The sequence below is a fragment of the Nomascus leucogenys genome, chromosome 11 (genome assembly GCF_006542625.1).
Source record: "Nomascus leucogenys isolate Asia chromosome 11, Asia_NLE_v1, whole genome shotgun sequence".
NCBI lineage: Eukaryota > Metazoa > Chordata > Mammalia > Primates > Hylobatidae > Nomascus > Nomascus leucogenys.
Genome location: NC_044391.1, coordinates 56576494 through 56604245, shown reverse-complemented (window position 1 = coordinate 56604245; position 27752 = coordinate 56576494). Strand labels below are relative to the sequence as shown.

The following is a 27752-nucleotide window of genomic DNA, read 5'->3' as shown; positions in this document are numbered from 1 at the left end:
TAAAGAGGGTGCGGTTTAAAATCGCTGAATCAGTCCGACAATATCACGTGTCCTCGGCCCTACCAATTGAAAATTAACAATCGCTTCCTCTGTTCCCCATGGAAACAACCCCGCCCCACTGACCCTCCCGCCCCAATGAGTCGTGAGGTTTTGGCGTTTTATTGAGTATTCAAGCTGACAATCAAATACTTGCGCCTTCTGGTTGGACACTTTGCTTCCGGTAAGCAAGCTAGTACAATAATTGGCCAATAAAGCAAGCCTTACCCAATGATCCTTATCCTAGGCGGGGCCTAATGGGAACGTATGGCCAATCAGCGGCGGCGTTACTGTTGCGGCTCCACGTCGGCACCAGCTGCGGGGCAAGATGGAGGCGCTGATTTTGGTAGGAGCTGGAGGGGCAGCAGAGATGCTGTGGTGTCCACAGGGGCCGGGAGTCAGGGTTCAGCCCGAGTGGGAGACGGGGAAGGAGAGTTCTGGGTAATTCTTGGGGACTGAAGGTTCTGCTGACCCTTGGAATAAGTGTGTGGCCTAATGTAGGAGCTAAAGCCTTGGTTTAGAGTAGGAAGCCCTGCGGGGGAGAGGGCATAGAGTCGGTGGAAAGTTGAAGGCAGCACATAGACTCCTTAGGATACACAGACCTGTAGGCGTACTGGATTAGGGCCCTTCAGGTTGCCCCTTATTTTTAGCATTGTGGATGATATCCTGATTTTAATTTATTAAACCACCAAACTCGCCCCATATTGTAAGAAAAGAATACAGATGTTTTGTCGTTACAGACTCCTCCTCACGGTTTCCCAAGTTTGACTCTTCATTGCCGATTCCCTGCCACATTCCTTCAGGAAACTGTTTTGTCTTCGGTTTCCTGTTAATCCCTATTATATAGGTTTGTCATTATAAAGAATCAGTATTCCATCAAAGTTCTGGGATACCGGATAAAATTAGCATGGATTGTGGAATATTTTTTCTAGACTCCTTATTCTGTTCTCCTTTTCTCTACCCATTTAGACCTTAGGAATTCTTTTTTTTTTTTTTTTTTTTGAGACCGAGCGTTGCTCTGTTACCCAGGCTGGAGTGCGCACGTGGCGCGATCTTGGCTCACTGCAATCTCCGCCTCCTGGGTTCAAGCTATTCTCCTGCCTCAGCCTCCCGAGTAGTTGGGATTATAGGCGCGTGCCACCACGCCCGGCTAATTTTTTTGTATTTTTAGTAGAGACGTGGTTTCACCATGTTGGCCAGGCTGGTTTCGAACTCCTGACCTCAAGTGATCCGCCCCCCCCCCCCCCCCCCGGCCTCCCAAAGTGCTAGGATTACAGGCTTGAACCACCGCGCCTGGCCAGGAATTATTATTATTATTATTATTATTTTTGAGACAGAGTCTCGCTCGATTGCCCAGGCTGGAGTGCAGTGGTGCAATCTCGGCTCACTGCAAGCTCCGGCTCCCGAGTTCACGCCATTCTGCCTCAGCCTCTCCGAGTAGCTGGGACTACGGGCGCCCGCCACCACGCCCGGCTAATTTTTTTGTATTTTTAGTAGAGACAGGGTTTCACCGTGGTCTCGATCTCCTGACCTCGTGATCCTCCCGCCTCGGCCTCCCAAAGTGCTGGGATTACAAGCGTGAGCCACCGCGCCCGGCCTATTATTATTATTGTAATTTTTTTTTTGAGACGGAGTCTTGCTCTGTCTCCCAGGCTGGAGTGCAGTGGTGCGATCTCGGCTCACTGCAAGCTCCGCCTCCCGGGTTCACGCCATTCTTCTGCCTCGGCCTCCCGAGTAGCTGGGACTACAGGCGCCGGCCACCACTCCCAGCTAATTTTTTGTATTTTGTAGTAGAGACGGGGTTTCACCGTGTTAGCCAGGGTGGTCTCGATCTCCTGACCTCGTAATCCACCCACCTCGGCCTCCCAAAGTGCTGGGATTCCAGGCGTGAGCCACCGCGCTGGGCCAGGAATTCTTATTGTATGATTTAGGATGCTAATTTCTCCCTCTCTGGTTACATGAGAATTGTGGTTGCTAAAGGGGTGTATTAGCCCTCTTGTCCATATGATGCTTTATGCTTGTTCTAACAAATAAAATACCTGTTACCCCTTTTTAGAACTGGACCAGAGAATTTCTCTCAAAAGTGCCCTATTTTGCGATTTGGAGGGGTGTGTGTGTGTGTGTGTGTGTGTGTGTGTGTGTAGGTAGGTAGGTAGGTAGTATAGTGCAGGAATTTAACTCCCAGCCTCCTTCCTTAATTGGCTTGAACTCTAGGCCTCTTTCCAAAGAAGCTTGTCTTTTATTTTCCTTCAGATCTCCTATGCATACACATTCACATCCTCGTCAGATAAAGGAATAACAGGTTTTAATTCCTCTCTTTCAGTTAAAGACAGTTAATTCCTTATGTCGGTTGGTCAAGTATAGGTAAAAAGCTTAAAATCTGAGTAGTTTTAAATATTTTCTGTACCAAGCAGTTAACAAATATCTTTTTTTTTTTTTTTTTTTTTTTGAGATAGTCTGGCTATGTTGCCCAGGCTGGAGTGCAGTGGTGCGATCTTGGCTCAGTGCAACCTCTGCCTCCCAGAATCAAGCAATTCTCATGCCTCAGCCTCCCGAGTAGCTGGGGTTACAGGCACGCGCCACCACACCCAGCTAATTTTTGTACTTTTAGTAGAGACAGGGTTTCACCATGTTTGCCAGGCTGGTCTGGTCTTGAACTCCTGACCTCAAGTGATCTGCCCACCTTGGCCTCCCAAAGTGCTGGGATTACAGGCATGAGCCACTGCACCCTGGCCAGTTAGCAATTTTTTTTTTTTTTTTTTTTTTGGAGACAGTCTCGCTGTGTCACCCAGGCTGGAGTGCAGTGGTGTGATCTCAGCTCACAGCAACCTCTGCCTCCCAGGTTGAAGCAATTTCTCCTGCCTCAGCCTCACAAGTAGCTGGGACTACAGGTGCGCACTGCCACACCTGGCTAATTTTTTTGTATTTCAGTAGAGACTGTTTCACTGTGTTGCCCAGGCTGGTCTCGAACTCTTGAGCTCAGGCAATCCTCCCGCCTCAGCCTCTTATAGTGCTAGGATTACAGGAGTGAGCCACCGTGCCCGGCAGCAAGTATTCTTAATCAAGTAAGAGGTTGAGTGTGGTGGCTCATGCCTGTAATCACAGCGCTATAAGAGGCTGAGGCAGGAGGATCGCTTGAGCCTGGGAGTTTGAGGCTGCAGTGAGCTATGATTGTGCCACTGCACTCCAGCATGGGTGACAAAGCCAGACCCTGTCTCTAAAAAAATAAGAATAAAAAACCTCCCCCTAAACCCAATTGGCAGACTAGGATAGATTCTAGGGAATTGGTTTCTTTGGAAGTTTTTATATATGTTTAGAAGGGAGCCTGCTTAAAGGTAAAGGAATGAGGAAGATAATACTTGGGGAGCCCTTTTAACAATGGGCCTGTGTGTGGTGGGTAAATTGGGGGAGTTATATGTGAAAGTCTCTCTGTCGGGCGAAGTGCAGTGGCTCATGCATGTAATCCCAGCACTTTGGGAGGCCGAGGCAGGTGGATCACGAGGTCAAGAGATGGAGACCATCCTGGCCAACACAGTGAAACCCTGTCTCTACTAAAAACACAAAAATTAGCTGGGCATGGTGGTGTGCGCCTGTAGTCCCAGCTACCTGGGAGGCTGAGGCAGGAGAATCGCTTGAGCCAGGGAGGTAGAGGTTGCAGTGAGCCGAGATCGCGCCACTGCACTCCAGCCCGGCAGACAGTGTTAGACTCCGTCTCAAAAAAAAAAAAAAGGCCGGGCACGGTGGCTCACGCCTGTAAATCCAGCACTTTGGGAGGCCGAGGTGGGCGGATCATGAGGTCAGGAGTTGGAGACCAGCTTGACCAACATGGTGAAACCCGGTCTCTACTAAAAATACAAAACTTAGCTGGGCGTGGCCATGCCTGTCATCCCAGCTACTCAGGAAGCTGAGGCAAGAGAATCACTTGAACCTGGGAGGCAGAGGTCTCAGTGAGCCGAGATGCGCCACTGCACTCCAGCCTGGGCGACAGAGCAACACTCCGTCTCAAAAAGAAAAAGTCTCTCTGTCACATTTCTCTTCCCTTAGTTCTCTGTCTCTGCTTCCTCAGTGAAGTCTGTTTCAGCCTGCTTCTTCCTTATTTTTCTGCTTTAATCTATGCCTAATGGGCTGCATTCACAGATCCCTGCTAACTTGGTCAGGTAACCCTGGACTTTGCTTTTAAAACCACACTGATTCTTTGTTATGAGAAACCTATGTAATGCGGTTAGGGACAATCTGATCAAAGCATATTTTTCTGTCCTTAACTCTCCAAGGTACATACATAGCTGCAGGATGTCGAGAAAAAGGGATGGGTAAGCTGCAGGGGGTCAAGAAGAACTGTTGATCAAAGTTTGCATTGATTGTGGAATTTCTAAATAACAGTAAGTTCTCTTCTTTTAGGTACTTTACAATGGGTCACATGGTCACATTTCTTTCTTGAATTAAGTAATCCAGCTCTAGCTTTCAAGCAGATTTGTCTGATCTCTGTCAGGTCTCCTTAGGCTTTAAGGAAAGGGATCCTTTCATCTCTTTTAGTTCCCAATGCGTAATAATAGTGATCTCAGCCTGCATCTTTGGACTTGGCTTCTTCTCTCTTGCTGTTTCTGCTGGTTCTCGCTTTTTGAGTTGTGAATGGAGAGGATCTCTGCGGTTCACCATTCTCCATTAATAACCTATGGAATCTTAAGGATTTCCCCTTCCTCCTTCCCGCTTTACTTTTTTTCTTTAAAGCTGAATTACTCGGGCTGGGCTCGGTGGCTCACGCCTGTAATCCTGAGGTGAGTGGATCACCTGAGGTCAGGAGTTCAAGACCAGCCTGACCAACATGGTGAAAGCTGTCTCTACTAAAAATACAAAAATTAGCTGGGCCTGGTGGCACGCGCTTGTAATCCCCAGTGACACGGGAGGCTGAGGCAGGAGAATCGCTTGAACCTGGGAGGCGGAGGTTGCAGTGAGCCGAGGGCCATTGCACTCCAGCCTGGGCAAAAAGTGAAACTCTGTCTCAAAAAAACAAACAAAACTGAATTCTGTATCGGTTTAGATCTTTAAATCTTTGTTCATAGGTTTTATTTTTCCTAATCCTCTCTGGATTCACTTTCAGAGTGCTTCTCCAGTGCTTTACAGACTAGACTTCTAATTCTGTACTTTGTCTTACCTTAATATTTTAAAACCATAACCAAATCCTAAATTCTAAGCCTCATTCAAAAATCAGGCCATCCAAAGTGCACAAGGATATGAGTATATATGGAGGAGGAAACTATGCAGAATATGTCAGTGACTTTAAAGGTTGATATTGCTCCTTGGCCCTCGCTTCCTGAATCATCTTAATGGGGCTTTTGTTAAATTCCTTTGGCCCTAACAGTAGAGGTACTTGGCCTAAATGCCCCCCTCCCCCTGCTCTGGGCAAAGGTATCAATTACATTAAGCCCCTAAAGCACTCCCATCTCGTTCCTGGCAGTCCCCTGTGCCCCTCTCCCAGCTGCGTCCTTGCTGGTGCCTGGCCCCTCCATTTCGTTAGGAGAAGCAATCTCCTCGTTCCTGCGCTGTGGAGATATATTTCTCAGCTAGAGCGCGAGCAGTGCCAGCACTGCCCCCGGTGAGGTCCCTGGCAGCAATAAAAATTTTTATTGTGATTATCTTGGTGTCCGGGTGTCCATCTGGGTTATTGCACACCTAGTTTAATTGATTGAAGTTTAATTTATTGACACTTCAAATTAAATGATCAGAATAAACTGTGCTGTTACTCTGGCCGGCTTGTTTTAATGGTTGATTGCTGGAAGCAGACCTCGGCTTGAACTAAAACCCCCAAAGAGCAATTGACGCTGCTTCTAACTCTCCCCATGTCTTGCCCTCCAAGAAGACCTTGTTATAGATTTCCGACGTATTTATATATATTTTTTCCCTCTCCTTCACAGTGGTGGGAAACAGTTGGTCCCTGGCAAGGTATAAATTATATCAAAGATCTAGGGGAGCTGTCACATGGTCAGAAGTGGAGGGGGGGCCTCCATGTGAAGAAAACCAGACCCTTGAGAAGCCAGGTCTGCCTTGGGAGGCAGAGGATGAATGCAATTATCCAGGTATTTGATGGAGCCTAGTGGCAGGTTTAGGGTCTTTTTTATCTAGATACTTGCTGCTGTTTCTTACTTTACTCCATTGACATGACTTGATTAGAGTCTGGATGTTGACAAGAAAACAGGTTGTGGAAAGGGAAACTAGAGGAGCAAATCAGATGGAGCAGGGATAAAGAATCAGTACTCATGTACCCACTTGTGCTGGAGTAATTAGGAAGAGGAAAGGCAGAGTGCCCAGGGGACAGCTGATGAAGATGGATTGGGAGAATGAGTCCATGCACTTGTAAGATGCTTGTGCTGGCAAGGGCCCTCTCACATTCTGTCCCTCCTGTTTCTGGGCAGAATAGGTTTCCTTTTTTTTTTTTTTTTTGAGACGGAGTCTCGCTCTGTCACCCAGGCTGGAGTGCAGTGGCGCGATCTCGGCTCACTGCAAGCTCCGCCTCCCGGGTTCAGGCCATTCTCCTACCTCAGCCTCCCGATAGCTGGGACTACAGGCGCCCGCCACCACGCCCGGCTAATTTTTTGTATTTGTAGTAGAGACGGGGTTTCACTGAGTTAGCCAGGATGATCTCGATCTCCTGACCTCATGATCCACCCGCCTTGGCCTCCCAAAGTGCTGGGATTACAGGTGTGAGCCACTGCGCCCGGCCTATTTTCTCACTCTCAATGCAGATATCCCATCCATAGCCAATTGCCCTGGATAACTCGGTCAACTAATTTTCTGCAACTCCTTTTCTGTTGTGTAGTTTTAGAGGGAGACTAAAACCAGAGGAGAACAGAGCAATTCTGCCTCAGGGGGTTGATTTGGGGGCATAAATAGACTGAAAGATAACACAGAGGCTGTCATTTCAGTCTTTCAGAGACTAGCTTTTTGTTTTCAGGAGCAAAAGCAGGGAGCTGTGGCGGGGAGTAGAGGGATAAATCATGATACAAATCATGACCCAGGACTCATCAGGAATGGATCTAGCCCCGTTTGATTTTTTTCCTTTTCTGAGTAATATTTAAGTGAGGGCCCCTGGATTACCAAACTGAGAAGGCAGAATGTTCTAATGGTGCTCTCAGGCCTCAAGTCTGGAGTACAGTCTGATTTCTCCTTATTCAGTTCATCTCTCTTCTCAGCAGTACTGCTTTGTCCCTCATTTCTGTGATTCTTTCACTTCCATGATAGTTGAAGAATTAGAGACTATGTGACCCCTGGGTAAAAAATTATCCAGCAAGGCCGGGCACAGTGGCTCATGCCTGTAATCCAGCACTTTGGGAGGCCGAGGCGGGCAGATCACGGGGTCAGGAGTTTGAGACCAGCCTGACCAACATGGTGAAACGCCGTCTCTATCAAAAATACAAAAATTAGCCAGGCGTGGTGGCACACGCCTGTAATCCCAGCTACTCAGGAGGCTGAGGCAGGAGAATAGCGTGAACCTAGGAGGCGGAGGTTGCAGTGAGCCACTGCACTCCAGCTTGGGCGACAGAGTGAGACTCTGTCTCAAAACAAAAAAATTTTCCAACAGACAGCCTTTCTGAGTTTTGAGAAAGGTCCTGAGACTTTGCATTCCTAAAAAGCTTAGGGTTTGGTTATCTTTGTCCTGCCCATTTCATAGTCACCAAATTCAGCCATTGAAAGCTGGAGGCGGCTGGGCATGGTGGCTCACGCGTGTAATCCCAGCACTTTGGGAGGCTGAGGCAGGCGGATCACCTGAGGTTAGGAGTTCGAGACCAGCCTTACCAACATGGCAAAGCTTTGTGTACTAAAAATACAAAATTAGCCAGGTGTGGTGGTGGGCGCCTGTAATGCCAGCTGTTTGAGAGGCTGAGGCAGGAGAATCGCTTGAACCTGGGAGGTGGAGGTTGCAGTGAGCTGAGACTGCGCCATTGCACTCCAGCCTGGGCAACAAGAATGAAACTCGGTCTAAAAAAAAAAAAAAAAGAAAGGGGAAAAAAAAAGAAAGCTGGAGGGGGCATGGTTGCTGACCTTTATTCCCCCTGCTGGCTGTTAGTTTTCTCAGTCATACTTATTAATTTATGAAGGCCACACACACATTTATTGAAGTCATTACTGGGTGCCAGGTAGAGTAGAGGGAGTGATTTACAAAAGTATCACTCATTTCCCCTCTTTTTCCTGCCCCCTCTACACCATCTTATTATCTTCAGAGAGAATCTCATTTAATTCTGAACTCGACTCTGTGAACTCTTTGAAATCATAAAAACATTATTTTTATTTATATATATATTTTTTGAGACAGAGTCTTGCTCTGTCATCCAGGCTGGAGTGCAGTGGTGCGATGATCTTGGCTCACTGCAATCTCCATCTCCGGGGTTTAAGCAATTCTCATGCCTCAGCCTCCCAAATAGCTGGGATTACAGGCATGCACCACCATGCCCAGCTAATTTTTTTGTATTTTTAGTAGAGACAGGGTTTCACCATGTTGCCCAGGCTGGTCTCGAACTCCTGAGCTCAAGCTATTTGTCCCCACATTGGCCTCCCAAAGTGCTGGGATTACAGGTGGGAACCATCACCCCTAGCCATGAAATCATAAAAAAATTTGTGAATGTATTTTGCTGGGAATAAGGTCCATAGATTTAATTGGTTTATCAAAGGGGTCTGCTGTAACTCAAAAAAGGCATTAACCTTAACTGATCTAGGTCAAGCCTCTCATTTCTCTGATGAAGAAGCTGAATCTCAGAGAAAGGGAAAATTTGAGTTAATGGCTGATCCCCATTATAATACAAGTATTGTAGCCAGGCGTGGTGGTGCATGCCTGTAGTCCTAGCTATTTGGAAGGCTGAGGCAGGACTCCTTGAGCCCAGGAGTTCAGGTCCAGTCTGGGCAACATAGTAAGACCCTGTCTCTATTTAAGAGATGGATTGTAGGAGTTTAGAGACATTTTCTCCTGTAATATCAAAACTCTTGTTGACTGTGCTTTACATGTTTTGGATCTGTGTCAGATAGGAAGATTGTAGGTGTCTCTTCCTGCCATCAGTTCTTCGCGAGTCATGTGTTGAGTTTTTTCTTTATAACCAGTATTTGGTCTCATGTCAGCTGGGTAGTGTTCTGTGGTACCAATGGCTCCCACTCTTTCCTAAGCTGTGCTTTTTGAATCTAATCTTGTTTGTATACAGAAATAATTAGCAGGGTGTGGTGGCATGTACCTGTAGTCCCAGCTACTTGGGAGGCTGAAGGGGGAGGATTGCTTGAGCCTGGGAGGTTGAGGCTGCAGTGACCTGTGATGGCACTACTGCACTCCAGCCTGGGTGACAAGAAATAATAATAATATTAATAAATCTGATATAGGCTGGGCGTGGTGGCTCATGCCTGTAATCCTAGCACTTTGGGAGGTCAAGGTGGGTGGATCACCTGAGGTCAGGAGTTTGAGACCAGCTTGGCCAACATGGCGAAACCCCGTCTCTACAAAAAACACAAAAATAAGCCGGGCGTGGTGGCAAGCACCTATAATCCCAGCTGCCTGAGAGGCTGAGGCAGGAGAATTGCTGGAACCCAAGAGGCAGAGGCTGCAGTGAGCCAAGATCACGCCACTGCACTTCAGCCTGGGCAACAGAGCAACACTGTCTCAAAAAAAAAAAATCGGATTTGTAAAAACTGCTCTCCCCTGTCAAAGACTTTAGCTAATTCTTCTTTTCTTTTCATCTGAAGTCCATAGGATTGTGGCTGGCAAATTGGAGCCCTTAACCCCAGAGGTGCTTTTAATTTTAAAAAAGTTGGCACAGGCCAGGCACGGTGGCTCACGCCTGTAATCCCAGCACTTTGGGAGGCTGAGGCGGGTGGATCACGAGGTCAGGAGATGTAGACCATCCTGGCTAATATGGTGAAACCCTGTCTCTACTAAAAAAAATACAAAAAAATTAGCTGGTCGTAGTGGTGGGTGCCTGTAGTCCCAGCCACTCGAGAGGCTGAGGCAGGAGAATGGCATGAACCCGGGAGGCAGAGCTTGCAGCGAGTGGAGATCACACCACTACACTCCAGCCTGGGCGACAGGGCGAGACTCCGTCTCAAAAAAAAAAAAAAAAATAAGTAAAAGTTGGCACAGAGGCCAGGTGCAGTGGCTCACACCTGTAATATTAGCACGTTGGGAGGCCGAGACAGGCAGATTGCCTGAGTTCAGGAGCTCAAGACCAGCCTGGTCAAAATGGTGAAACCCCATCTCTACTAAAATAAAAAAAATCAGTTGGGCATGGTGGCCATCACCTGTAATCCCAGCTACTGAGGAGGCTGAGGCACGAGAATTGCTGGAACCCGGGAGGCGGAGGTTGCAGTGAGCCAAGATTGTGCCACTGCACCCCAGCCTGGACAACAAAGTGAAACTCTGTCAAAAAAAAAAAAAAAAAAAAAAGAGTGTTGGCACAGAGTCAGGAAGTCTATCTACTTAGCCATGTGGAGCTGGGAGTGGTATCTAGGAATTTCTCCTTCTATTTTTTACCTTCTTAGTTTTACTTTATAAACAGGATTGAGAGAAGAGAATCTTGTTACAGTTTTTAATTCATCAAGACCCATTGCCACATCAGGGTAACCCCTTTCGGTATGGCCTTAAGGAATTTTTTTTTTTTTTTTTTTTTGAGTTGGAGTCTTGCTCTGTCACCCAGGCTGGAGTGCAGTGGTGTGATCTCAGCTCACTGCAACCTCTGCCTCCCAGGTATAAGCGATTCTCCTGCCTCAAACTCCTGAGTAGCTGGGATTACAGGCGTCTGCTACCACGCCTGGCTAAGTTTTGTAATTTTGGTAGAGACGGGGTTTCACCATGTTGGCCAGGCTGGAAGGATTTATTTTTAAGTAGACAATGAAGAACTTTTTAGTGATCTCAGTCAGCTTCTTTTTTTTTTTTTTTTTTTTGAGGCGGTCTCTTTTGTGTAGGCTGGAGTGCAGTAGCGCAATTGTAGCTCACTACAGCCTTGAACTCCCAGGCTCAAGCAATCCTCCTGCCTCAGCATCCTGAGTAGCTGAGACTACAGGTGCATGCCACCATGCCTGGCTAATTTTTTTTTTTTTTTTTAAGTTCTTGCAGAGACAGGGTCTCACTGGGTTGCCCAGGTTGGTCTTGAACTCCTGGCTCTAGTGATCCTCCTGCCTCAGCTTCCGAAAGTGCTAGGATTACAGGCATGAGCCACTGCGCCTGACCTCCATATTCTTATTTGTGCTCTTTCAGCTCTGTAGATAGCATCCTGTAATTCCCTCCATAAAGGCTTCTTGTTTTTTTCCCCTAAATGATTCAATTCATTATAGTTCCCAAGTATCCTATCTTCCCCAAACACTATTCCCCCAGTCTTCTGGTAGCTTACTAAGATCTTACCCCAGAGGGTTCTCTTACTATATACATTGTGAACAGACTTAATTCAGTTATTTTTTCAGGGCCCATCTCTACTAGTTTGTCCTACAAGACACACAAATGGAGAGCTTTTGCTGGGTGCGGTGGCTCACGCCTATAATCCCAGCACTTTGGGAGGCCGAGGCTGGCGGATCACAAGGTCAGGAGATCGAGACCATCCTGGCTACAGTGAAACCCCATCTCTACTAAAAATACAAAAAATTAGCCGGGCATGGTGGCAGGCGCGTGTAGTCCCAGCTACTCAGGAGGCTGAAGCAGGACAGCTTGAACCGGGAGGCGGAGCTTGCAGTGAGCTGAGATCGTGCCACTGCACTCCAGCCTGGGCGACAGAGCGAGATTCCATCTCAAAAAAAAAAAAAAAGAGCTTTTATCCAGAGCTGCCTTTGAAAAATATTTTTGCGAATGACTATAATCCTGTGGAAGCTGCAGGTCACCGAGAAGGCCCACAGGGGGCAGCACTAGGAATGACTCTTCCACTCTAGTCCTCTATGTGCTAGGGGAGAGAGTTCTTGGAGATGTTGATGCTTTTCACCAGGCTTCAGAAGCCCCTGAGTGAGGTCCGGCACGGTGGCTCACGCCTGTAATCCCAGCACTTTGGGAGGCTGAGGCAGGCAGATCATGAGGTCAGGAGTTCGAGACCAGCCTGGCCAATTTGGTGAAACCACGTCTCTACTAAAAATACAAAAATTAGCTGGGCGTGGCGGTGTGTGCCTGTAGTCCCAGCTACTTGGGAGGCTGAGGCACGAGAATCACTTGAACACGGGAGGTGGAGGTTGTAGTGAGCTGAGTTTGCCCCACTGCACTCCAGCCTGGGTGACAGACTGAGACTCCGTTGCAAAAAAAAAAAAAGAAGCCCCTGAGATCAAAGATTCATTTGCAGCAGCCTAGTTGCTTGTTCTGTGGTGTTTCACCTGTCTTGAGGACAGCATTCTTGTTTTCTTGATAATAAAAACATAAATACATGAAAATCTGTCTAAGTCACCCAACCTCCCACAAAACAATCTGCCTATACATCATTTCCAAGCACGATTAGCATTTGAGGTGAAGTTCTGTTATACACTCAGGCTGTGGCTCTCTGAAAGTCAGTGCATCACAGAACTTTGTCTCGAAAGCTTTCTAGCAGCTACCCATTTTGGGAGTGGGAGGGAAGAATAGACCTTTTAAATTCTTCCAATGTGGCCCTAAGCTGATAAGGTCTTTCTCGACAGTCAGCATTTAATGTGTTACAAGGTCAAGCCTAGTCCATTGTCCTGGAAGCCCATTTCTCAGTAGCTGGGAGTTATTTATAAACTTGCCCTTTGCAAAAACTTAAAATGAAATTACATTATCAGTAATGACTTCTGGGGCCTTTAAACTGGCTAGTTTTATGGCATAGCCCTCCCCACTCCTGAGAGGTAAAAGCCCCAGGCTGAAGTGGAACCAGCTGCAGTCAGGAGGTGGCAGGAGAAGTAAAGAAGCTGCTGGCTCCAGCTGTAGCAGAATGGAGAATTGAAGCGGCATTTAAGCTCCTGCCTAAATTCTCAGCTTTATTTAGTATGCTTCCTCCTTTGGAAGTTTGAAATGACCAGCCTTTTCTGTAATGCCTTCTTTCCCTTTTGAGAGCTCCAGTAAGCTCTATGTCAAATCTAGTCTTTACCCTTGTCCTCCTTAGCCTGTCTTTTATTCTTCCCAGGAAGATCCGATGTTTCTGTTTTTGGGGTTTCTTTGATAATGACTTCTAGGAAGACAGTGAAAAGAACCAAGAGCAGAACCCGGGGATATGTTGTCTCTTTGCCGGTGTGGCTGTCATAGGCACTCACACCGTGTTGGCCACAAAGGACATTGTCTGACTCTTCCAGTTGGCTGGTGGCCATTAGGGCTTTTCTTTTCTTTTGGTTCTAGGGATGCCAGACTCTATGGCTGCAAGAACCAGTTTCCTATGCCAGGTTAATGCCCAGCTTAAACTAATGGGCAGCTCTCTAAAGTTGCTGCGAATTTGGATAGAGGAACAGAGCCAAAGATTTCCAGGAAAAGGTTGTGGGAAAAAATGATTTTGTCTAAATTTTGTTCCTTTTGGACTTCTTTTCTTCCATTAAGAAAACTCATTCCCATTGTTGTCTCCCTTTTGGAATTGAGGACCCAAGTTGTTATAGAACTGAGCCTGCTTTACAGGAAGATCTTTCTGTGAGGAATTAGGAGTTAGGAGAGCTGCTTCTACTTGTGACCTTTTAAGACTAGACTCTAGAGGACTTCCCTCCACTAGGCAACAAAGCTCTTTAGTTTGAGAGAGGAGTTACTCATGCGCTGTTTATTCCAGAGTGTCACATATACAGGATGGGTATCTCTAAGGAGTGTTTATCAGAGGAGGGATAAAGTTGGCAGTAATATCACCCAAAGTGGCCACATCAGAAAATCCACTTATATGTGGAAGTCTAATTATAAGTAGTCCCCTAGATGCATACTGCATCAAGATATTTTAACTTTATTCTCAAACTTCCTTTATTCTCTGAATTATTCACCAAATATTGAGAGTTTAATATGTGTCAGGCATTGTTCTGGACAAATGGGACAAACCAGCGAACAAAAAAATTGCAGTCCTCAAGAATTCAAGTAGGGAAAACTTATGTTCCTCATCACCTTGTTGTCAAAAGAATGGGTTCCTTTTACTCCCATTCTGAACTGCCCTCCTCTGCCCCCGCAAACAGGGTTGATTCTTTGCATGGAACCATAAACCTCCTGAAGCCTCATGAGGCAATTTATGTTTGTAGAGGCTGCAGTTTCTGGGTTCTTGGCAATGATTTTTTCCTCCTCACTCTTGGATATCTGTCAAACACATACTTTTGTGTTTGACTCCTATGAGGACTGTGGGTTTCTTAAATAAGGCCAAGAAAGAGGTAGCAAAGCAACAGCCTTGTCTCACAGCACAAGGGATATCAATGGTAAGTAATGTTGATTAGAAAATCAAGGAATGTAGGTCGGGCGCAGTGGCTCACACTTGTAATCCCAGTACTTTGGGAGGCCTAGGTGGGAGGATTGTTTGAGCCTAGGAGTTCAAGACCAGCCTGAGCAACACAGTGACACTTTTTCTCTTAAAAAAAAAAAAAAAAAAAAAAAAGGAATGTGAGGCTGCAAATACCTTTCATGCACACATCACTATCTCTCCACACTTTTAGTTTTTTCTATTCAATCAATTAGAGATGGGGTTTCACTCTGTCACCCAGCCTGGAGTGCAGTGGCGCAGTCATAGCTCAGTGTGGTCTTAAACTCCTGGGCTCAAGAGATCCTCTCACCTCAGCCTCCTGAGTAGCTAGGACTATAGATGCATGCCACCACACCTGGCTAATTTTTTTTATTTTTGTAGAGATGGGGGCGTCTCCCTATGTTTCCCAGGCTGGTCTTGAACTGGCCTTAAGCAATCCTCCTGCCTCAGCCTCCTGCGATTTCTCTTCTAGTTAGCTGGCTCCCTCGAAGTTGCAGTGGTAGAGGAGAGCAGCAGACCACCACAGGTTTCGCAAGTGATATACTTACAGTTGAAGAACCATTAAGACTGAGGCTGTGATTCCTTATTTGATTCTTGGTAGTGGAAAAAAAATTACCCTCTTGCTCACTCACTCTAGGCCCCAGAGTGTTTCTCAGATAGATCATCTTCTCACTGCTTCTTAACTCCCCCAAAATTCAGGTTGGCTTTTGTCCTTGGAAGTTAAGTGGTAGTGGTTAAGATACAGTGGAAGAATTGGAGAACATAGGAGAGTTTTTGGAAGATGGCTGTTTTACTAGGCTGCATTGAGAACTGGTGTGCCTGTGCGTGTGTGTGTGTGTGTGTGTGTGTGTGTGTAAACGCTCTTTTCCCTCTGCTCAGTGTGTGGGTGGTTTAGGGAAGGCTTGCTTTATGCTTCTGCATTGCTACTGCATTGGGACTGCAGAAACTTCCAAGTATACTAGGACATTCAACCCTATTTTTAAATGGCCTTGTTCAGTGCCTTTTAATTAATGTGGTCACATTCTATAGCCACCTGTACATGGGAGAGCAGGAAGGGAGAGGGTAATTTGGAAAATAACTGTACCATAATATTTGGAAATAACAGCATGACCTCTCTTGATTAAGCCCCCTGTGAGTCAGAGAAACTGTTTCTCTGATGGTACTTTGGAATCCTTTGTTTAAATGCTTTCTCCGTCAATTCAGTTTACTTACCCTGGGTCTTTCTCAATGGGAAATATCAAAATCTGACCATGTTGAGGTAAGGGACTTACAGAGGTACCTCTGTATCCCCTTGCAGCCCCAGTGGGACTAGGGGAAGGTATCTGGTTTACCAGTGGTGGTGGGAGCCTTCAGGACTGAAGGTATGTTCGTATCTCTTCAGGAACCTTCCCTGTATACTGTCAAAGCCATCCTGATTCTGGACAATGATGGAGATCGACTTTTTGCCAAGGTGAGATTCCCTTTTGAATTAGTTTAGGAACAGCACAAAGGCTTATTCTGAGATTTGAATCTTGGGACTGATCCCCTATTAACTCATGTTCCTCAGTAGTATAATTTTAAGAATACTTCCATCTTTTTTTTTTTTTTTTTTTTGAGATGGAGTTTCACTCTTGTCACCCAGGCTGGAGTGCAATGGTGCGACCTTGGCTCACTGCAGCCTCAGCCTCCCGAGTAGCTAGGATTACAGGCACGCGCTACCATGCCCGGCTAATTTTTTGTATCTTTAGTAGAGACAGGGTTTCAGCATGTTGGCCAGACTGGTCTCAAACTCCTGACCTCATGATTCGCCCTCCTCGGCCTCCGAAAGTGTTGGGATTACAGGTGTGAGCCACCACACCCGGCCTGAATTCTTCCATCTTATCTTGCCTACTCCAGATAAAACCTGTTTTCTTTTGTCCCTTAGTTGTACTGCTGCCCTGCTTGCTGTCCTCAGACTTTGACCTCCTTTCTTGTCAGCATCAGATTAGGGAAAAGCTTTGAAACCTTGGTTCCTAACAAAGCAGTATGTAGATGCTAAGAGGCAGCCCGCCCATGTCCATCATATTCCTGTCCCCTTCCCTTCTACCATGTCACCCTGCCTGGGTTTTTCCAGAGAATTCTCTTGCAGTTCCAAGGTTCCATTCCTAGGTTTATAGTCATCATCAAGCTTGTTACCTCCTGACTTTCCCAGAGTGATGTTTCCAACTTTAGATCTGTTGGAAGAAAGAAGAAAGGACACCCTCTCTCCCTCCATATTCTCCCCCTCCTGTAGAAATTTCTTCTGTCCCTGGTGTATTAACTCTGGGCGAGCATAGCATAAATCAATCAGCAGGTAGAGATTAGTTTAGAATTCACCAGCTGTTCCTCCCAGTAATTGGATGTAACTATGCAGGACACCTTTTGAAACAGTTATCCAGTTACTAAATGCCAGACCTGTCATAGGTCTTCAGCTGACTGCGACGGATTAGCCCCTAAAGAGCTAGCGATTTAGCAGCCTGCATCTCCGCCCCCTTGCCAGGGAGAGCCTGGGAATGGGCTCAGTGGTATGCTGGATGCTTCTTTCAGCTTGCAGAAAAGAAAGCTACGATAGACCATAGGGCAGGGTTTGCCTTTCTTTGGAGGAGGTTTTTGTAGCCTTTCCCCATTCCTGAGCTTCATACAGTGAGTGGGGGTCTATGGAAGTGTTCTGTGCTTCTAGTGTTTTTTGTGTTCTCTGGCACTGCTTCCTGACATGGGGTAGCTCCTAGGAAACACTTGATGAGAATGGTTTTAGGAGAGGTCTAGATTGCAGACAGGTGCAGAGCCTCACTGTAGGGCTGGTAGGCTTCTGCCCTCAGACAGTCTTAGAAATGTGAGGTGGGGTTGCTTATGGCAGGGTCTTTTATTTATTTTTCTTGGATTACTCACTGCCCATTCTGTGCCTCTACAGTCCTTCCTTTTCCATGTCAGTATTTCTCCCTTGCCCCATGCCTTGAAGGAGAGAAATCCAAGATCCCAGGGCAAAACATAGTCACTAATCATTCTGGCTTCCAGCTCTAGTGACCCAACCCTGTCTCCTTTCCCTCTGACCAGTACTATGACGACACCTACCCCAGTGTCAAGGAGCAAAAGGCCTTTGAGAAGAACATTTTCAACAAGACCCATCGGACTGACAGTAGGTCATTTTCCTTTCACTACTACCCGTGTTGGGGGGAACCATGGTGGAAAGGGGGTGGTAACAGGGCTGCGGAGAAAGGATGAAATGACTCTGCCTCCTTTTTCTTTTTTTTCCTTCCTCCCCTTGTATAATAAACTCTTCAGAATGTAATGGGGAGGTGAGTGTACCTCACACGGGAATACCGTGCTGGAAGGTTGGCTGTTAGCTACCTGTCTAGTTCCTGGATTTATGAGCCTCACTTGACAAATTTAACTGCAGCTCTGCTTATTGTACCGCATCCATTAGGGCAGGTAAATGGAAGTCTGTAAAGGTGACCGCTCTGCATTTTCACCTCCGAAGGATCGACTAGTATCCTGTCTCATATACAAGGAGGAAAATAGGTATAGTGGGCAGGAACGGAGGATGGTGGTTACAGAAGATACATTTAGACTCCCCCAAGTTCATACTTCTCTTCTCCTGCCACCACCCAAAAAGCGCAGATCATCTTCTGACTTTGGAGGTCATTACAGTCGGCCTCACCTTAGCCCAAAACAGCTGGATACTAGGAATTGGTGGTAACACCTTTTTTTTTTTTTTTTTTTTTTTTTTTTGAGACAGAGTCTCTCTCTGTCGCCCAGGCTGGAGTACAGTGGCGAGATCTCGGCTCACTGCAACCTCCGCCTCCCAGGTTCAAGTGGTTCTCCCATCTCAGCCTCCCAAGTAGCAGGGATTACAGGTGCGCACCACCAGGCCCGGCTAATTTTTGTATTTTTACTGGAGACGGGGTTTCACCATGTTGGCCAGGCTGGTCTTGAACTCCTGACCTTAGGTGATCCGCCTGGCGCGGCTTCCCAAGGTGCTAGGATTACAGGCGTGAGCCGCTGCGCCTGACTGGTAACTCCTTCTTTCCTACTTCCTTATCTCAGGCCACCCACTCTTTTTACTTTTTTTCCCCCACCAGGTGAAATTGCCCTCTTGGAAGGCCTGACAGTGGTATACAAAAGCAGTATAGATCTCTATTTCTATGTGATTGGCAGCTCCTATGAAAATGAGGTGAGAATCCCCACCCCTCTTTGCTATTTCTGATCCTACTTTCTAAACCACAGGCAGTACATAGCCACTGGTTTGGGGCCCTAATAGAGCCGTATTCCTCTGGCTTCTGACCAAGCTAATGAAGTTGTCAGAGATCCCACCAGCCTCACAAACATGGCCCGGCGAATGAATCGCCTAGAAAGGAAGTTTTCCTAGATTAATCTTTTATATCCATTAGGAAACATCATATATGTTTTAATACCCTTCCCTGAGTAGTGTTTTTTAAGATGGATTTCTGAGGTATGGTCAAGATTGCAGGGGGATACTTGCTTCTTCTATGAAGGGTCCATACCTGACTGAGTTTGAGCCAATTAGCTAACAACCTGGGTCATGTTGAAACCATACATTCTGAATGGGTCACTGGAGAAGACCTTGGGGTATAGTCCTAACCTGCTTCCTATATGCAGGAAAAGCTATTTGCCTCAGGTAGCAACTTCTAGGAGAATAGATAAATAAAAATAAGCCCCCAGATAATTTGAGGCAAAAGTAAAAGTTTGAGAAAGTCAACTCTTACTGAGCTCTTATTATCATAAGTGCTTTGTAAAGTACATTGTTATTTAAACCTCATAGCACTTCTATGAGTTGTAGGCATTAGTGCCTTTGTTTTACAAATGAGGAAACCAAACCCTGAAGAACCATATGAAATTACTTGTATGTGACCATTGTGAAAAGTACAAAAGTGGCAGTTATCTGATGTGGTTCAACCTAATAACTTTCTCAGGGTCACACGTAGAAAATGGCTCAGCTTGGATTCAAACCCATATCTGTCTGACTTAAAGTCCATGCTTTTTAAAAAATTTTGAGACACAGGCCGAACATGGTGGCTCACGCCTGTAATCCCAGCACTTTGGGAGGCCAAGGTGGGTGGATCACTTGAGGTCAGGAGTTTGAGACCAGGCTGGCCAACATGGCGAAATCCTGTCTCTACTAAAAATACAGGCCAGGCGTGGTGGCTCACACCTGTAATCCCAGCACTTTGGGTGGCCGAGGCAGGCGGATCACGAGGTCAGGAGATCGAGACCATCCTGGCTAACACAGTGAAACCCCATGTCTACTAAAAATGCAAAAAATTAGCTGGGTGTGGTGCAGGCACCTGTAGTCCCAGCTACTCGGGAGGCTGAGGCAGGAGAATGGCGTGAACCCGGGAGGCGGAGGTTGCAGTGAGCCGAGATCATGCCACTGCACTCCAGCCTGGGCGACAGAGCGAGACTCCGTCTCAAACAAACAAACAACAGCAACAACAAAAATTAGCTGGGCGTGGTGGTGGGTGCCTGTAATCCCAGCTACTTGGGAGGCTGAGGCAGGAGAATTGCTTGAACCTGGGAGGTGGAGGTTGCAGTGAGCTCAGATTGCGCCATTGCACTCCAGCCTGGGTGACAGAGCGAGACTCTCAAAAAAAAAAAAAAAAAAAAAAAAAATTTGATGCAGGGTCTTGTTCTGTCTCCCAGGCTGGACTGCAGTGGTGCGATCTCGGCTCACTGCACCCTCTGGCTCCCGGGCTCAAGTGATTCTACCGCCTTAGCCTCCCAAGTAGCTAGGACTGCAGGTGCCCACCACCATGCCTGGCTAATTTTTTTTTGTATTTTTTGTAGAGACAGAGTTTTGCCATGTTGCCTAGGCTGGTCTCAACTCCTGAGCTCAAGCAATCGGCCTGCCTCGGCCTCCAAAAGTGCTGGGATAGAGTCAGAGTCTAGACAGGGTCTAGACGTTACAGGTGTGAGCCACTGTGCCCAGCCAATTAAAGTCCATGCTTTTTACACTAACTCTGCAGCCTTCCTCTGACCTCAGCTATTGCTTGGTTAATGATTTCTCTACCTAAGACATCAGGTAACACATAAACAGTTGGTGAAGACATTGTAGAGGACTGTGACAGGAAAGTTCTGTTTAAACTTTTGGCTAAAAGAGATGTTGAATTGTGGGATCATGCAGCAGAATTTATTTCTGTGAGAAATCACAGATCCTCTTCCTGTTGTGCTCTCACTTCCACCTTATGTTTTTGGTCCTTTGTGAAAGCCTGTGTCTTTTGATGTTTAATGAATTAGGAGGTTTTGTTTTTAGGTAGCAGCTTTCAGGGCCTTGAACCTTATCCTTCGGCCTCCTCTGTTTCCCAACAGCTGATGCTCATGGCTGTTCTGAACTGCCTCTTCGACTCATTGAGCCAGATGCTGAGGTGAGCAGGACATTCTTTTTTTTTCCCTCAAGTTATGATGGAAAGAGCAGGGCATTGTTGATTTCTTTTTGGGAGATAAAGTAACCATTCTTCAGGCCCAGGGATTATAGGGGATTGGCAAAGGCTGCAGGGAGTTGATTTAGTTTTAGAAGTTGGGTTTTGCCAGGCTTGGTGGCTCACGCTCATAATCCCAGTACTTTGGGAGGCCGAGGCGGGCAGATCACGAGGTCAGGAGATCGAGACCATCCTGGCTAACATGGGGAAACCCTGTCTCCACTAAAAATACAAAAAATTAGCCAGGCATGGTAGCAGGCACCTGTAGTCCCAGCTACTCGGGAGGCTGAGGCAGGAGAATGGCATGAACCTGGGAGGCGGAGCTTGCAATGAACTGAGATCGCGCCACTGCACTCCAGCTTTGGCGACAGAGTGAGACTCTGTCTCAAAAAAAAAAAAAAAAAAGAAGTTGGGTTTATTAATTCACAATAATTCATGCTACTGGGGAGGAATGGATGGAGAGTATGTCCCTCCCATAGAATAATTCTCTTACTAAGGAAGAGGACTGGGAGGGAGCCGAATCTTTACCTCTGTGTTTACTCTTGTAATCCCCTGTGGCCCTGTCAGATCTGAGCATCCTCAAGGTGCTTTCCTGGGCTTCATTCTTGACATTAGAAGTAGGGAAAGGGCAAGCATAAGGAAGTGTCCCAGATGAAATGTCATTCAGTACTTCAGGAATGGAAGTAACACTCCCAATTTTTTTTTCTTTTTTTTTTTTTTTTTTGAGATGGAGTCTCACTCTGTCACCCAGGCTGGAGTGCAGTGGCATGATCTCTGCCCACTGCAACCTCTGCCTCCCAGGTTCAAGTGATTCTCCTGCCTCAGCCTCCCAAGTAGAGTAGCTGGGATTACAGGCACGCGCCACCATGCCTGGCTAATTATTGTGTTTTTAGTAGAGACGGGGTTTTACCATGTTGGCCAGGCTGGTCTTGAAATCCTGACCTCAAATGATCCACCTACCTTGGCTTCCCAAAGTGCTGGGATTATAGGCATGAGCCACTGTGCCCAGTGTTTTTTTTTGACTTCTAGTCCTTGTTTTTTCCCTTCTGTAAAACAGGAAGCACCCAGGCAGGAGGATTGCATGAGTCGAGTTCAAGACAAGCCTGGGCAACACAGTGAGACCCTGTCTCTGCAAAAAATAAAAAAATTAGCCAGGTGTGGTGGTGCGTGCCTGTAGTCTCAGCTACTCAGGAGGCTGAGGTAGGAAGATTGCTTGAGCCCAGGAGGTTGAGGCTGCAGTGAGCTGTGATCATGCTGCTGCACTCCAGCCTAGGCGACATAGCAAGACCCTGTCTCAAAAAACAAAACAAAACAAAAAACAGGAAGCTTCTGCCATTTACCCTCTCCTCCCTTTCCACCTCCCCACTAGCCCTCTGTTCTCTGTTACCCGTGTAGATGGGTAATAGAAGAGATATAAGTTACTTTTCCTGAAAACATCCGGGGCTCTGAACTTCATTCCCCCAGCAGCTCCCAAGTGAACCCAGTACAGACATCCATCCAGAACAGAACAGCAGGTACTCTCAGCCCTGCAAAATCAGCAGGGTGAATGGCTCAGATTTCCTCAGGAAGGGGATGATTTATTTCTTATCCAGGTGAATGAGTAGACTTCATTTTGGGTAATCTAGTGAAAGACTCAAACTGACGGATGTGACAGGCCACATGCACCAACCACTGGATCTGAGGCTGTTGTATGCAGACCCTGCCCCCCTTTGGGCTTCTTTTCAGGGCCTGAGTAGAGCTGGTAAGGGATAGGGAGAAGAGGGAACAGAGAATGTCTCAGGAGGTTTGTCAGAGCTTGAGTACAAATAAGGTTTGCATTCAACCCCTCCCACCCCCAGCCACCTCCAGATTGAATCCTAGCTCTGTTTATATCGTTTTTTTCCACCCACTGATGTCAGTGTTTATGAGCAATGTTATGAGCAGCATCATGGCAGGTAGGAAAGAATAGTGTGGATAATCAACCCCTGAATAGTCAGAAATTGACTGTGTTATTTGAATCTCTTTCCATACATTCCTTATTCAGCAAACAAGAGTAGAAAGGGGTTTTGAGTGAACTAGCTAAAAAGTTCTTCACCTTATTTACTTCTTTTTGTGGTTGGTGGAAATGTTTATTGGTCTAGTTTAGGTTCCTCAATTCAGACAAGGTCCTAGGATTTCTTTCACACACAAGTTGGTTTTTCTCTTCTCTTCTCCTGGGGACTCAGGAAAAATGTAGAAAAGCGAGCACTGCTGGAGAACATGGAGGGGCTGTTCTTGGCTGTGGATGAAATTGTAGATGGAGGGTAAGTTCTCTGACCTGCCTTGATCTTGGGTGAGGTGGTGGGATAACTGCCCCTGTCCTAAGTCAAGCAGGCTCAGTGGCCAGAGGTCCTATTCCCCGACAGCGAGGCACTCTGTGCCTTCAGGACAGAGTGAACAATGATCTCTTCTTTGTTTTTGCAGGGTGATCCTAGAGAGTGATCCCCAGCAGGTGGTACACCGGGTGGCTTTAAGGGTAAGCAGGAATGTGTTTCTCTGCATCCCCGCATCTATTCACAAACACCCTCCAGAGCCAGACCTGCTGGATGTGTCCAGTAGTTGGGGCTCATAGGATACATACAGCCTTCTCTTTTTCTTTCAAATACATTCAGCCTTTCTCTTCCCTTCTCTTGTTGTCCCAAAGAAAGAAGCAGAAATAACTTATTTCTACCCCTAGTATGGTGCCTAACATCTCATACAGTCTTTGCACAAAGTGGACATTTAATACATACTTATTTAATAAATGATAAAATAAAATAAACTTTAATATTTATGGTTTTGAAATCATAAAGGAACTTGAAGTTGGCTTATTCCCTTCTTGGAGATGGATCCAATCATCTGAGACAGAAGAGTGTCTGTTTTGTCTTTTAAAGTGTTACATAGGGCTGGGCATGGTGGCTCACACCTGTAATCCCAGCACTTTGGGAAGCCGAGGCCAGTGGATCACAAGGTCAGGAGTTCGAGACCAGCCTGACCAACATGGTGAAACCCTGTCTCTACTAAAGATACAAAAATTAGCTGGGTGTGGTGGTGCGTGCCTATGATCCCAGCTACTCAGGAGGCTAAGGCAGGAGAATCGCTTGAGCCCAGGAGGTGGAGGTTGCAGTGAGCCGAGATTGCACCACTGCACTCCAGCCTGGGCGACAGAGCGAGACTCTGTCTCAAAAATAAAAAATAAAAATAATAATAATAATAAAGTGTTACATAACTGAGGATGGTACCTCTCCATTAGGAAGTACTTATTTGCCAGAACCTCAGTCTTCTTTGGTGCTGGTGATTTCAGAAAGGGGCCTCTGAGTTAACCATAGAAGGCCCCAGGTCAGCTGAGGAGATAATGGTGGATGCAGAGAGAGCCCACCAACAAATTATACGGGTGCAAAGATGTCTGAGCAAAGCAAATCTCCCCATTCACAGAATGTCCTGGCTCTGACCTCCACAGAGTGAAAGCTGACAGTGCTTGATAATGGGAAATCTTCTCTCTTAACTGCTGTGGGCTCCATTTGCATAGTTTAATCTTCTCCTCTAACATATGTCTCTATGTGGCAAGAGAGAGGGTCCCCCCCACCAACTCCCCTCTTTGTCTTCTTAGGCTGCTGTTGCAGCAGTTTATTTCTTCAAATTAACATGCTGTCGTTACCCATCAGGCTTTGCGGGATCCATTAAACCACTCCTGGCTCCCCCTCATCCTTTCCCTAGTGATACTGATATTCAGAGAAGGCCTTTTCTGACTAGGGAATCAGGTCCTTCACCCCCAAGTTAAGGGAGTTGAGGATCAGATAACCTGCTGGTTACTCGGAATGGAGTTAAATCTTTTAAGAAGTCCTCCTGCCTTAAAATGGAAGCTGGATGAAATGACCCTTTTTTGTTCATAGTCCCTCCAGCCAAGTAAAATTGTAGCTGTACTAGTCCCTAGAAGGGACTGAGAAGTTCAGTGCATCTGCCCTTTGTTTCAGTTTAAAGGATCACTTTTTTCTTCTCTAATACCAGACTCCAATCAGGTCTCACTCCAGCTTTCTCCCACACTAAATGCTTGTGTCTCTGTGCCATAGGGTGAAGATGTCCCCCTTACGGAGCAGACCGTGTCTCAGGTATGACTCTCCTTTCTTCCTTTCCAGAGGGACTGGGTCACTAAAGAGGCTAGAACAGCATTCCACCCATACCTCCCAAGTCTGAGTGAGACTAGAGACTCAAGACACATCTTCCTTGGCTCCCTCTTATTCCAGAGAACTGGGACTCATACAGCCAGCCACTCCCTACCCCTACTTCCAACTCCTTTCTCAGTTTCCTGTGAGGAGTGGCTGTCAGCCTTGCTCTTACCCTTCAAACCCTCCCTGCCTGATGCCTCATTCAGTGATTTATTCCCCAGCAGAGGCTTGCCTTAAGCAGATGGTCTGTGTGCATTTGTGCACACACTCTCTCTTTCTCTTATAATTCAAATGAGGGCTAAGCTGGAAATGCATATTCTAGAATATGCAGGTTTTGCAGATCCATTTTGCTACCTTGACTGCAGATAGATTGTCTACCTGATGTAGGGGGAAGGGAGGGGTTCCGTTTTCTACCCATTTGGAATTCTCACCAAGAAGTCCATCTGGATTTGTTACCCCCCCCCTGCCCGCCGCCCTTTTTAACATATGTCCAGTAACTCCCTTTTTTTTTTTCTTTTATACCAGGTATACCTCTTCTCTCTTCATCCCCTCAGTGGATTTGAATTTTTTTTGAATTTTCCAATCTGCTAGGGCCTTAGAGAGCTTCTTCCCATTTCTTTACTCTTGGGGATTTTATATTCTCCATTCTTCTAAAGACAGGGAAGACAAGTGAGGGGAAGGAGATCCCCAGCCCTCATCCCTACCCTGCCCTGTCAGCAAGCTTTCCTCAATGCTGCTCTTATCTCTGCAGGTGCTGCAGTCAGCCAAAGAACAGATCAAGTGGTCACTCCTTCGGTGAAGACCCCCACTGTTCCTGGCTCTTCATCCTCTTCAAAAAATTCGCATGTCTGCTGTGAATTTTCATCTAGTTCCCCAATCGATGCTCTCAGGGTCATCTCGGGGATCACAGGGATCCTTAAATCTCCATTCTGTTTGTGGTTGCCTCCCCCAACCTCCCCTACACCCTTCCTATTCTTTTTCATTCTTCTTGCAGTTCTGGGAGTAAAGCTCCCAGCATATTTAGATAATAGGGCAGGGGAAGCACCCTCTTTCTTTCTAGACTGGATTATGCTCACATGCTCCCCTGCCCTGACATTTTTGTAAATTCTGTGCCCTTTGCTGTAGCTACACTTCAGATTAAAGTAGGAGAAAGAATGTGCTGAGTGTTTTCCTCCCTTTGCCTTTACCTGGCCCTCATCCCGACAGTCCAGCAAGGGGAGGGAGAAAGAGAATTCTTTTCTATAGAACAGGTGGGGGTGGGGATGGGTAGGGATTTATCCAATCTAAGCCCTAGCCCCACTTAGTGACCTCAATGTTTTCTTCCATTCCTTCTTACTGCCCTGTCCTGTGCCTTGGAAGAGGCATTGGGAATAGCTCATAGGGAAGGGACAACGTGGAAGAAACAGTGATTTAAATTGTATTGAATAGGGCATATAAAATGCATTCTGTACCCTGATCTGGCATATAGCTTCAAAACTGCCGTGGTGAGTGTCCATCTCTTAGTTAGCTACCTTAACTCTCCACCCTTACTACCTGTGGGATCTTTGCCTGGTTTGTCTTCTCTGTGTCCTGGAGCAAAGCCAGTTCCTAAAACTAAAACTCCATTCTAGTCTTGGGAAGAAAAGTTTCTACTCAGAACTGGGAAGGAGTGGAACTTATGACTTGGGCCTCTAGGCTGTCTCTGTCCCCTCAGCTCCCCGACATGCATTTACTCCTCTGCCGTGGGTCTGCAGTCGCTGCAGCCTACCCTCTCTCTGCCTCATCCTTACACCTAAGCAGTAGGTCTGTGCTCTCCCTGTCTCTAGGTCGCTGAGAGAGGTGCTTTTCTTCATAAAACCTTTGGGATTTGGATTTCCCCAGGAAGATGGAGAATGGAATACTCACTCTTGGGTTTAATCTTTCCCCTTGACCCAGAACTTCCTCCCCACAAAAATGCCTTTAAAAACCTTCCTGAGACTTAAGCATTCTGCCCCACTTACTAACTGCCAGTTCTCCAGCACTGAAGTGGGGCAGATAACTGGGCATATTTAAGGGGGCATCTTTGTGTAAAAGATGCATGGAGTCAGGAGATAGCCACCTTCATAAACTGCTCTGTGCAAAGAGGAATAAAACATTTTTTCCAAACTGCCTTTGTGTGATGTTTCTGTTTCTCTTCCTCTCTTTTTGGCAGCTACTCCTGTGCCTCCAGCCCCCCCCCACCCCATTCCCCATCTTATAATATTTCTTCCCTCCTACCTCAGAGACTCTCTAGCAGTGCTACCCCATCCCTAATTTACGGGGCTGTTTGCCTCCTTGGCATCTCTCCGTCCCCTCGCCTGGAAATTGGCGCCAGGGGTGGGGTGGGGATGGTATTTTCTCAGTGGGAGTCCCAGGGAACTGAGTTCTTCCCCCACCACCCCCAAAGCCAGCTGCCTGCTCCCGCCTCAGCCATTAGTAACCCAGAGACGCGCACCTGCGTGGGGGCTCTCCTCCAGCCCTTGCTCCCTTCCTGCACCTCCCACTCCTGCTCTGAAACGGCGCTGAGCGGGTTATTTATCGGAGCCAGCGCTGCTACAGAAGGTCAGGACGGTGGTGTAAATAACCTCTTCTCGCCATTTCCCCCTCCCTCCAGAGCCTGCTCCCCTCCCCCTCCTCCACCTTTATTCGCACAAATGAATGTGGCTGGGCTGGCGCAGCGCCTGGCCCTGCATCTTAATGGGGCGGTGAGCTCACAAGATGGATTTAGCTGGGGGTTTTATGGTTGCCGCGGCGACAGAATG

At 46.8% G+C, this 27752-nt stretch overlaps 1 protein-coding gene across 1 annotated transcript; it reads left to right on the top strand.

Moving 5' to 3' along the window:
- Window positions 1-289: 289 nt before the first annotated feature.
- On the top strand, window positions 290-27120 carry COPZ1 (coatomer protein complex subunit zeta 1). The gene is made up of 9 exons (XM_030822508.1): window positions 290-382; window positions 15781-15849; window positions 17451-17532; window positions 18476-18567; window positions 20721-20776; window positions 23035-23112; window positions 23273-23324; window positions 24898-24936; window positions 25745-27120. The coding sequence occupies exons 1-9, from the start codon at window positions 365-367 to the stop codon at window positions 25790-25792; spliced, it is 534 nt and encodes a 177-aa protein (XP_030678368.1). The 5' UTR covers window positions 290-364; the 3' UTR covers window positions 25793-27120.
- Window positions 27121-27752: the final 632 nt, after the last annotated feature.